Genomic DNA, 12,214 nt, shown 5'->3' on the forward strand with positions numbered 1-12,214 from the left:
CATGTGTAATTAGTGCTTTCCACCTCCAAGAGAGAGCTGCGGTAGCGTCCTTCCCAGAATTGGCCAGAGGGTGACCTCAGGGAAATCTGGGAGCAGTGGTATTCACAGACGTCTGCTGCTGGTAGCTTTCCTGTATGCTCCATTTTAGCTCTTGACTCAGCATTTTCAGTGCATTGCTGTGGCATCCGAAGCTTTCAGGAGTCTTGTCCCTAGATTTTTCTGTCCGTCCATCCTTAGTGATTTGTTTTCCTCACAGAGGCTGTTTACAAGGGAGATGGTTGAGGTCAGAAGGGGAGAGAACAAGGCTATACCTAATTTAGAGCTGCTACACACTTCTGCACCAGTGCATCAGGCAGGAGGAGGAGAGCTGGGGCTGGAGGAGCACCAGCGTGGTGTGGAGTAGCTGGAGAAGCCAGAGCAGTTCTAGCTTTGACCACTGTGTGAAAAAGCCCCGGCACAAGCAGTTGAGAAACAGCAACCTGGGCTGGTGCAGAGGAGCAGCTCTCAGTCTGTGCTGCCAGCCGTGCTGCCTTCCAGAGATCACAGAGCTTTAGACATTTGCACAATCCGTGTTACATCACAGGGTAAGGCTGGCTGCTCCAGGTCCTCGGAAGGGCAGCATCGCTTAAGCAGCACAGCGCTGAAACAGCGAGGTCTGGAGAGGGTACAGGAGAGCTCCACGGTGGCCTTGCGTTGGGGGCACGCTGCTGTGGTGTGTCAGGCTGCTCCCTGCCCTGGGACAGGGGCAAAAGTCACACACCTGCTTTCACCAGGGGATGCCAAGTTAGATTTATCTTGACTGTTAATCAGAAAGTTTCGTGTAATATGTCCAGAGCTCTAAAGCCATTTTGTAAGATAGCAGTATCCCTTTTCTACAGCCTTATTATTAATGAGTAGAGTATCTCTTAAAAAAAGGAAAAAAAATAAAAGTAGTCCTTGCTGTGGTATGAAACTTGTGTACTGCAAACATGAGAACATTTAGCAAAAAAAAAACCAACTTAGAGTTTTCTTATAAAAATAAAATGGGAAAAAAAAAACAAACAACAAACCAACAAAAAAAAAAAACCAAACCCTGCCTGCTTTCCATACAGTCTTTCCTCAGGTGCTAAATAAGGGTTCCAAAAGTGGATACTGCTTTAGGAGTTTCTGCTTTATTCTTAAAATACTTTTTTTTTTTCTTTTTTTTTTTTGCTTAGGTGTTGTAAAAACTATTTTGACAAGAATGTGTTTTGTGTTTTGCTGTTGGTTTGGTTTTGTTTGGTTGGTTGTTTTTTTCATGTAAATAAGATTGTGTCTTTAATTTGTTGTTGTTGTTCTTTTGTGTTGATACCGAATAGTCTGACTTTCATTTTATCCTTTTGAGAAGGACCCTCTTTACCGATGACCTTCCTCAAAGACATTTCATTAAGTGTTGCTGCATTTAAGAACGATTCTACAACTGTTTGTTGTCTTGGATTAATGCTGCTGCTGCTGCTATAAGTAACCCTGAAAATCAAGAATGTGTGATGCACTTTTTTGTTTGTGGTTGGTTGTGTTTTTTTTTTTCTCCTGTTGTGTGTTGTGTTGGTTGTTTTTACATGACCATGTAGTTCCTCTGCAGATAGCTGAACCCTCCTGTAACACAGCCACTGACTATGGGTAGCGTTGGACTGGGGGTAGCTGAGTGTAGGAGAGTTGTGGGTACCTGACTTTGGTGCTGACCTACAGGACTTTCTATGCAAATGCAAGCAAATGAGAACTCTTAACTTGAGAGAACACTGTGCATTTATTTTCTTATGGTTGGTTTGGGGGGGGGGGGGGTGTTTGTGTGGGTGTGGGGGGTTTTGGGTGTTTGTTTTTTTTCTCCCCTCCTTCCTTTTCTCAAGCTGCTATTGGAAGAGTAGTGCAAACCCCTGAGGTTTTCAGCTTCTCCTTCCTTCATGGTTGGTGGCATGGGAAAGATGCCAGAGCAACTTGTAAGGTAGAAAATTCTCAGTCAAGTGTTGTCTTGTCTCTGGTTTTAGTGTTTTTGTTTTCTGTTTGAATCTATGGAAGGAAATTGTTCATCTCTGCGGAAAGGCCTTTTCAATGCTCTCTCGATGTGAGGCTAGCCAGCAGTATTACAGATTGTGTGACCTCCTGCCTGCCTGCGCCCCAGTGCTGCACAAACTCCTCCTTCAGCTGCCCTCGGCTGCCTGGAAGCACCTTGTGCCCACAGTAGAAAAAGTTGGGGCCAGGCCATCTCCCAGCCAAAACAGACAGTTGAGGAGTGAAAGCCCAGGGCTTGGGGAGTGGTGAAGGGAGGTCTGGCTGCATCAAGGTGCTGCTGCAGGGCATGAGCAGGTCCAGAACCTCTTGTCTTCATGGGTCACACTCAGAAGAGCGCAGGGGATGTGAGCCATGAAGGAGGAGGTTCCTGGAGGGAGTTAGGAAAATTAAGTACCTTGCTAAAGTGAGGGGAGAGTAAGGAAGGTCTGAAGTCATATAGGAAAAAAGAACACCTGAGGATTACAGCTGCCTGCAAAATAGTCTGCAAATACCATAGGCCAGAACTCTACCTGTTAATTTCCTTCATTTTCAGTATCAATCTTCTTTTGGCCAGCATTTGCTCTTTCACACACCTGCATATGCGTGTGTACACCTGACTAAATGTGCCTTGCACGTGTGCATAGTCTTTCTGAAGTGTTTGTGGTGGGGTACGAGCTGCTGGGCACCCAGCTGGCAGCACAGTGGCCATGCCCCGTTGGCAGGCAAGGGTTTGGTGGTGTCCTGGTGACCCACTGGATGAAAACAAGGCTTGGACTCGAGTCTGCATAGTGGCTGTCTACAGTTTGGGGACGATGTCCTGTGGGGTGGCACCTTTGCTTTCCTAATACAAGCTGTTTTCTGTGACTTGGGAGGGGAGCTGGGGTGGGGGTGAGGGGAGACAGGGAGAGAAAGAGAAGCTGCTTTGCTGTTTTCCTGCAGACAAAATCAAGCATTGCCAGGCTTTGCCTGGAAAGCCAAAACAAAGTTCTGGAACCAGCTTCGCTCTGGAATTAGGGCTCTCTGCAGCACCAGGGTTCCCGTTACCCTGGGGGTTTGTTCTTTTCCAGGTTGTGGTTCTTGTTACTGTGGGTTTTTTTGTCTTGTTTTGTTTTTGTTTTTGTAAAGGAGAAGTAAGCCTTGCTTAAAGTTAACAGAATAGAAATGCTTGTGTGCAGTCAGTGACTCCAAACACAAAGCTGTGCAATTCTTGTTCCTTCATCTCTCTCTCTCTCTCCCAGCTCACTCACCCCAACGTGTGGTTTCTGTCCCAGTCTTTCTGTACTTCTGCCACTGTAAATGTGAAAGCTTGCTTGCATTATTTTTTAGAAATGCATTTTGCACACTCGGGTTTCGCTGAAGCTCCGTGAAAAGATTAGTTTGAAGCAGATGAATAAAGCTATGCACATGTTTTGAAAGTTTAATTTGTGTCTCATTACCAGAAGTGACTTATCTGCCCTCTTTTTGCATTCCTGTGCTGTCATTGCCTGCGTTATCTTCACCATCTCAGAGGGTATGATGTAAGGTGACAGTTCTTTGCTGACAGCTGTAGCAGAAAACTGGCACTTCTTGATTCTTTTAGTAGCCTATCTCTCTCCTTTGCTTTCTCTGTATCTCTCTGTATAGCTATATAAATATATATATATATTATTTTTTTATGTTAAAGAGCCTACTTTAGTAATTGAAGTGGAGGGAGTGGGGTGTGCTGGCTTGTGTTTCAGATACACTTCATACTGTTGGATGAACGAATGCCCTTTTGTTCTCTGGTTGAGAGTGCGGTGGTGGTACTCACTGGCATCCTGCTGGGCATGCGGGTGGCAGCGGGGATGGGGACAGCTTTGAGGAAGGGATGGAGATCAGCCTGCTGCACTGCAGCCTGGTGGTGTGGGCAAACTTGAGTTTTCTAATGACAAAATTAACTGAAGAGAAACCCTACTGTTGTGTATTCCCACTGTGAGGCAGGAGGCACAGGCTCCCTTGCTGTGGTCCATGACCCACTGGAGGGGAGGGTGGGTTCCCACCGGTCTCTGGAGCAAGAGCTCTATTTTCGTTTTCTTCTCGTGAGATTGGTACATTGGGATGCAGGTCTCGCCCTTGGAAACTTGTTGCTTAGCCCAGAGCCTTTGTGCAGGAGAGTTGGGATTTTGTGATGGGAGAAGGACCCTGAGCAGCTTTTCTCTCATGTTCCCTCCCTTTGCCGTGGCAGAAATTTGTACTAATTTGACAGCTTTTTTCATACAGAACAGGGCTGCTTTTCTATCAAACCATCACACGTGTACTTACACACCTTCGGTGGCTTGCAAGCCTTCGAAGGTCCTCAACTTGTTTACTGCAGGGGACGGATGCCCCTCTCTCCCCTGACTACTTCAGTGTTAAGGGTGGTTCAAAACACAACCGCGCACTTCGGCCGCAAGCTGGGGTGGGAGAGGTCCCTCCAGGCCGAGCTGCTGGAGCTGCCTGCCCTCCTGCCTCCCTCCTGCCGATAAGTTCTCGTTCCTTTCAATTTCCTGGTGTTTATTAAAATCGCCGCGAGGGGTTGTGCTCTGCCCGCTCGGGAGCTGAATTACCTCTGACCTGCGGAGAGGGGCAGCCCTTCTTTGTCGTCGATATCATAGTGTGCAACCACATGGATCAATAAAGGTTGTTGTCGTTTCCTTTCCCCCCCCCACCTTCCCCACCTCCTGGTATTTCTGATTAGGTTCATGCACTCTGTGTGCCCAGCTGGAAAAGTTTTCCTGGTTATGAGAGGGTGGCTTAGAAGAAGTTTGTGTAATACCTGCTGTAGCTGTGTCTGGCGCAGCCCTTTGCGCCGGTATGGGTGATGTCACGGACTGTAAGGATAGGTAATGTCCATGAGCTGTAATGGCATGATGTATCTTTACCAATGATGTCATATTTCACACTAAATGTTTGAAAGAAAAAGTTACCTGAATTTTTTTTGTTCGTTTTATTCTGCACCAACAGGTCTTCAAAATTTATCCAAATTTTATTATTTTATCAGGAAAGGAAAAAAAAAAAAGAAATTTGTGTAGATCGACTATGTTAAGACAGACAATAAGTGATGTAAATTGTTGAATAAAAATTTTAAAGTTTGTGGGTGTCAGTGTGACTCTTCTTTGTGCTCTCAGCCCATGTCCCTTAGCCACAGGGGTGCTGTGTGGCTGACAACTCGACTCTCGGTTCCCTCGGGCCATGAAGCCTGTGAGCAGCCTGGTGCCAGGTGGCTGTCTGCATGTGGCTGTTCGGTGGGGCAGCAGGCTGGGAGTGTGGTGACAGGAGAAGGGGAGGGCAGGGAGCAAAAGAAGGCTCATGGCTGCAGAGCTCCAGTTGCCATGGGTTTGGCTGCTATGTTTTGGGGGGGTGTCAGGGGGACTGTCGAGGGATGAACTCACCTTGGTGTGAACCCCAGTCAGCTTCAGTCCTGCTTAGAGGAGGCAGGGAAGAGTCCCCTGCTGCTGGAATGGGGATGTGGGGGACAAAACAGCAAACACCCACCAAGCTGGTTTATCTTTTTCTTTCAGTCACATTTATTGGCAATTTGTGGGAGTTGGTACCGTTTGGGAGTGTTGTTCCATAAGCAGTTGCAGTACAAGAAGGGGTGGTTATTTTGGGAGGGGAGTATTAGCACCAAAAGGGAGCCGGTGAGCTTTAGAAACCTTGCAGAGACGTACTGGAAAGTGGGGAGCTACTGCTGGACACGCCTGATGGATTGGATCTGGGAGGTCTGGGCGTGTGAACCCCACTCTCTCCAGTGCTTGTAGTCCCCTCCATGGTGGTCAGACTCCAGGACGTACTGGTAGCCACGGTACCCGGGATACTGGTAGCAAACCCAGCTGGAAGAAAAGGAGTCATTAGGCGGCAATAAGTGGGACAAGAGGTAAGTGAGGGGTTCTGGGGTGTCTGTCTTCTAGCTGCGATAGCCCAGTGCTGGCAGTGGCTCAGCCCTGCTGCCCATGAGCTTTTTCCTGTCACTTACGCGCCGCACTGGATCTTCATGGAGCCCACTTCGTTGTTGGCCCAGCCCATGGCCTGCAGTGAGGGGTAGTCGTCACTTATCTCCCACTGGCGGCCGATGAAGTTGTCTTTCTCAAAGACGGTGATCTTGGATTCCTTGTGATTCTAGCGGGGGGAAGAGCAGGGGGTGAGAGGGAGGCAGTGTTCCCTCCCTGGTGTGTCGGGGTGGCAGGGCAGTGTCCCCCCCCTATGGCATTTCTCAGAAGGTTTCCTGCAGAGGCAGGAGTTCAGACCCTGAGCTGATTGTTTTTACCGGGGGGGAGTGGGAAAGGGAGGTGGGAGAGGGTAGTTTCTCCAAGCAGAGACGGTGTGAAGGTCCTCAGCAGGGTGATGCTGGGCCAGGACAAGGTAGGGATTGGCCCGAGAGGTGTCATTGAGAGCCATGCCACAGCTGTCTGTCCACTTGTGGTTGTGTACAGCTGGCCCAGAAGATTTAGAAAACAGGACAGACAGAGCAAATCCTGCTGGGCAGGAGGGGAAGAGCTGAGCCCACTGTGGGCAGCCTCTGACACCTGCAGAGCTCCTAGCGTAGATTTGTTTGCCCTTCCTAACTTCAGTCCCTTGGCTTGCTGCTATTTCCTGGGACGTTTTAATGGGATCAGAGGTGCAAGAGCTCCGTGGGACCACTCACAGCGGAGCAGACGGGGCGGAAGGACATCAGGCGCTCGATGTGGTAAGCGTTGCTGCCGCTCCAGGCATCCCAGCGCGGGTACTCTCCCCTCTCCAGGATGAACTGCTGCCCGCAGAAGCCAGTGTGCTCGTAACCAACCCAGCTGCAAAAACAGAGCAAAGGCTGCCAGGGCTTCCTGCAGCAGCTCTCAGCCTCCTGCCTGGGGCTGACACCGTGGCACAGATGTAGGTGTGAGGAAAAGGTTAGGGGCTGGGCTCTGCCCACAAGTCTAGGAGGAAAGGAAATAGTGTTGGATGTGGGCAGAGTGTGTAACTGTGCCTGGGGCGCAGACTGCATGGCACCACCAACATCCTCCAGCTGTGCTGGGTGATGTGGTCCCTCCTGCAAGGGGTCCACCCCATGAGGGTAGCTCACTTTCCCCAAACTTTTCAGTGGTTATTTATGCAGATCAGCATCATGGTAGGATGCCACAGAACACCCCTGACTACCCTTCTCTCCCAGAGGCCTCATTTCTTATTTGCAACCTGGCACAGCTGGAAAGACACAAGTTACTAATGCCTAAACCAGGCAGAACCTATGTGGCTCTAGGCAGGGAGCTGTCACCTTTCCCCATTCTGGGTCACTCTGGCTCTGCTGAAAACAAGCCTTGGTGAGAGGGATGTTTCTACCCTACATTTTGCAAGCCTTGGTGCTGCCCACATGAGAGCCTGTCCCCCAGGTGAGAACCTCTCCTGAGCATGTTCCCTTAAGAGGGACTAGGAACAGGACAGCCGCAGCTAATCTGGGAGGTAGAAACTAGGCTGAGGCCTGGAAGGTAGGTGGCATAGGCTGTGCAGCCCACAATACCCCAGCTTGTGGGGTGCTGAGTGGCACAGTGAGCTGAGGAGTCTCTTCTCACTGTCCCAAAGTCAGCCCCAATCCCATGTCCCACAGTTAGCCTTCCCCTGTGCAAGGTGACCAGCCTGATTGGGAACACGTCAAGTGGAGCAGTGAGCTGATTATGGCATGAGCACTCATGCCGCTGTAATCCCATTAGCATTACACATCCTAAATATAGCAGCACAAATCTACCTCGTCTGCTTCCTCGGCCCCAGCGGGATGCTTGCTGCGGGGACCACTCCCTACACACAGCGTCTCCGAGCAGCTCAGGAGATGTCTGTGCCAGGGAAGATTCCCTTGCACAGGGAGAAGCCTGTTTCTGCTCCCTACTCCCTACTAGTGACTGGGCCGGTCCAGCACAGGCTGCAGGAGCGCTGCTCCGGCACTGGGGAGCTGCACAGTGCAGGAAAGCAGGGGGCAGAGCAGGGATAGGCCTTGCGGCAAGAGAGGTGGTTTTCTAGGCACGGTGCTTCATGGAATTATGCAGGCAAGACTGGGACCGGGCTGAGCTCAAGAGACACTTGCTGAACACTGCCGATCTTTGGTGCATTCTGCAGGGCACCAGCATGCTCCAAACCTGGCTTGTTCCAGAGTCTGCGAGGCAGTTTTGGAGGATGCCAAAGGTAAACTCTGGCCCTTTGTGTCAGTGCTACCCAGAGCTGGCTGCTCTGCCCTGACAGGACAGCCTGGCTTCCCCCAGCTGAGCAGAGCAAGGGCAGCTGCCCTCACTCAATGCCCAGGCAGCTCTCCCGGGAAGGCAAGCCCGCTGCGGGCAGCTGGGTACTCACGCGCCACACTCCACCTTCAGGGAGCGGATGTTGTCGAAGCCACACTCCATGATGTTGGGGCAGGCCGAAGTGAACTCCATCCTCTTGCCCTGGAAGTTTTCTTGGTCATACACGGTGATCTGGAATGGAGAGCAAGCTGCCGAGTTGGGAACCGCGGGTCAGTGTGCCCAGGCGGTTCAGCGCCTCTTCGAGACGGAGGGTCACGCTCCGTCCAGGGAAGAGCCGGCGGAGGCTGCACCGGGCACCCCTCTGGGCTGGGACACAGCCCCGCACGCCTCCGCGCGTCCCTGCACTGCTGGCCCCGCGGCGCCCTGCCTTGTTGTCGGGGAGCCGCAGGCTGGCCCCCGCTCCACTCTCCTGCTCACCCCTGCGGAGATCAGTTCCCGGGGCAGCGGTGCCGTCCGGAGAGAGGAGCGGAGCCGTTCTGGGACGGGCGGGTGGCAGGGCTGTGGCTGGCGGTTCTCCCGGCCTCTGCTCCGAACGCTCTAGGGCAAAGAGGATTAACCGGGAAAGGGCGAGGGGGAACTCCCTGGGGGGCTGCGGCTGATGCTCTCCTTTCCCGCAACAGCTCCAGGCTTCGACGGGTTGTGTCCTGCTCGTGCATGTGCTCTTCCTCTCCCTCTCAGCCTCCTCCTCGACCTGCCTCCCCGGAGCTCTTGTCAGACCCCTCCGGGCTGATTCCCACCTTGTTCTGCCGTGTCCACTGTCCCCTTTGCAGCCCTCGTGCCTGCCCCTGCCCGCTCTGCCAGCCTGCCTGCACCGATAGGAAGATGAATTAACAGTGCATGGTTTTCAGGGACTGTTGCAACTGCCTAGCACAGGACAATTGGTGTGAGCAGGGCATGGCTGGGCCAGGGTGCTGCAAAGAAGCTTATGAAAAACACCTGGGAGGTGGAGTAGGCAAGAGGCAGGTTCCTGTGGGCAAAGGACAAGGGTGCCTTGTTTCCTGTGCTCCCCTCCTGCCTCACTGCCTACTATGCAGCCTTCCTGTCCCCAGAGAACTGGCTTTGCCCCTCTCCTTGGCCCTCACCTGCACACAGGGAAAGGCAAGATACAGGCATGTAAGGACGTACCTTCCATGGGCCCATTGGGACAGGCAGAGGGTTTGTCTGAGCCATCTTTTCTGCTGGAACGGTGTCTGGAGGAGGAAGGAAAAGCCATTTGTACTGCAATGTGCCCTTGTGCATGCCTGCTGCCTGCTCATGGGGTTAGGCACTGGGTCTGAGTCCACTGCCCACAGTGCCTGTTCAATGGCAGCTGCCCTGCTGCTGGGAACAAGTCACACCAATCACAGCAAGACCTTCATGCTGGCTGCAGGATGGAGTGGGGGACACAGTAGGGTCTTCAAGAAACAGCCAAAGCATGGTGCTCCCTTATCACTGCCCCAGTGCCCCTTCCCTCTCCCTGCCATGATATGGAGCCTGCATGCCCTCTGATGTGCAATATCTGGCTCCCCTTCTTCTTTCCCTGAGGCTAGGCCATTGCTAGGAAAATACCTCTGAGCAAGAGTGGGGACCTGTGGTGGTGACACAAGCTGCCCAGAACCTGGCAGTGCTCAACAGACCTGGCTGCTCCTGTCTCTCTTCCCCAGCATCCTTGCTATGTCTCCCTTGGGAGGCACAGTAGGCTCCCATAGATGCCCCTAGCTAATGGTGGGAGATGCCAACCGGTGGACTGTACCGGGGGCCAGGGCCAGGTAGACACCAGGAGTGGAGTGCGCCATGGTAGAGGGGCTCTTGGCCACCTCGGCTGCAAGCAGGGATGTGTGAGCCTGTCTTTTGCCATGGGAAATGGCAACGGTCCCTCTGGGTGTCTTTTGCCACCAGGCAGGAGGAAGGGTGTCTGCCTGGCCAGCGGCAGCAGGGGCAAGCAGGGGGCGAGGTGGGAGAGGTGCGAATCGGTCCCAGGACTCACCTAGCTCAGGCGGTTACTGCTGCTTCGCCCATGTAATGTTTGCCTACTTCAGCGGCTCAGCTTTTATAGGGTGCTGCTGGCCGGGAGCTGGTGCCAGCGTTTGCAGAGCCGTCAGCACAATGCTTGCTCTGGCATTGTCCTGCTGATCCCCGGAGATTTCAGCTGCTCATCCCCATGGTCTGAGCCACATTCTTAGGGAAAAAGAAAAAAAAAATGATAATAAAAAAAAAATAATCAGGGCGACTGTTTGCACAGATAATCTTGGGCACAAATGACTCAACAGTTTGACTGCTCTGGCATTTTCCAGGGGCAATGCACCGCGCCGTCACGGGGCGAGCACAGGGGCTGGCCTGGCCCTGGCACTGGCTGGCACGGTAGGGGTGGTGCAGCACCCTTCCGGTGAGCCCCTGCAGGTGGTGGGCTCACCTGGGTGTCCAACGGGCATCACTGTCACCCTGCTCCACCAGCCAGGGCAGGTTCCTGGCTCCATGTCCCTGCCGACACCTACTGTGGCCCCACGGCGGCCGAGGGGAGCGGCGAGTCTGCTCCTCCCTGCCCAGCAGGAGCTGCTGGAGGGCCTCGGTAGGTGCACGCTGAGCTCCACGCAGCACCGCCGCTGAGCTCCACGCAGCACCGCCGCTGAGCTCCACGCAGCACCGCCGCTGAGCTCCACGCAGCACCGCCGCTGAGCTCCACGCAGCACCGCCGCTGAGCTCCACGCAGCACCGCCGCTGAGCTCCACGCAGCACCGCCGCTGAGCTCCACGCAGCACCGCCGCTGAGCTCCACGCAGCACCGCCGCTGAGCTCCACGCAGCACCGCCGCTGCCCTGGCCCCAGGCATTGAGGGAGCTGCCATGGGCCTGCAGTAACCATGGCAACAAGGCACCCCTGGGCCTCAGGCTTTGCAGTAACCATGGTAACCAGGTCCCTCTCCCTCTCTCCCCACAGCATGGCTCCCTCCTGGTGGGGTGTGGGCACTGGGGCGCCATGGCGGGCACAGGCCCCGGGGCCATCAGGGGTGATGAGGCGAGCGTGGCTGCGCAGGCTGCTGCCTCAGCGCATGGCTGCCAGCACAATGCGCCCACCGCGTCTGACTGACCCTTTTGTCTCTCTGCCGGGCAGCCACGACAAAACAAAGCGCCCTGTCAGCGCTGCCTGCGGCAAGGCCTGGCAGCTGGCCCAGGGGACCCTGGCGGGGCCGTGCTGCAAGGATGGCACCCACCCAGACCAGCCTCAGGGGTTCCAGTGGGGTCCTTGGGGACCCGGGGCTCAGCCGTGGTGGGGGAAAGCCAGAACCTGGGTGGGGGTCTGGGAGGTCTTTCCCCTTGCCAGCTGCTGCCACATAGTGTGGAGGTAGAGAGATGGGGGCAGGGTTGGCAAAGCCATGAGGAGCACTGGGCAGTAGAGCTATGGGGCTGTAGCCTTGAGGTCTGACACTGGCCCCTCGGGCATGCTGGCTGACCCTGCCACCATGTCCCAGTAAAGGCAGGGTTAGGATAAGGGAGGAACAGCACCACCTGCCCACTGCGGGGCTGCCAAAATATGCGGCTGGTGGTGGGAACACTTCTGCAAGGCCCCCAGGCCCCCTCGATGTGCATCTGGCCCCGCAAGGGGGAGGCCATGCTGGAGCTTGTGCCTCAGCTCCCTCCAGACCTTCGGCTATGCCCTGGCCGTGGCCTTGGCCACCCTGGTTGCGTAGAAGTTTTGCCAGGAGCCTGATGCCACTAGAGGGAGAGCTCACCCCGAGCAGGCCACCACAGCCAGCACATGTCAGTGTATTGGACATGTGGATGTGTAGGACTGTGTGGCACTGCCCATCCTAATACACCCCACATGGACACCCCGCTCCCCTCACACTGGCTGTGGCTGCAAATGGTCCTAGGGTAAAGCCTGGGGCCAGCAGTCACTCCAGGCCAGGAGCAAGGTCGTGGGGAAAGCCCCTCTGCATCCCCCACAGTGGACATGGGCAGAGACAGGTCACCC

General features: G+C 54.1%; 1 protein-coding gene across 1 annotated transcript; it reads right to left on the reverse strand.

The window, feature by feature from the left end:
* Positions 1-5,504: 5,504 nt before the first annotated feature.
* Positions 5,505-10,262, reverse strand: CRYBA1 (crystallin beta A1). The gene is given in 8 exon segments (XM_064166027.1): positions 5,505-5,837; positions 5,981-6,123; positions 6,650-6,791; positions 8,317-8,435; positions 8,682-8,801; positions 9,390-9,454; positions 10,231-10,243; positions 10,245-10,262. Coding segments are annotated over 8 exon segments (768 nt in total). The 3' UTR covers positions 5,505-5,689.
* Between the last annotated feature and the right edge of the window lie 1,952 nt (positions 10,263-12,214).

Source organism: Pogoniulus pusillus, chromosome 27 (genome assembly GCF_015220805.1).
Source record: "Pogoniulus pusillus isolate bPogPus1 chromosome 27, bPogPus1.pri, whole genome shotgun sequence".
Classification (NCBI taxonomy): Eukaryota; Metazoa; Chordata; class Aves; order Piciformes; family Lybiidae; genus Pogoniulus; species Pogoniulus pusillus.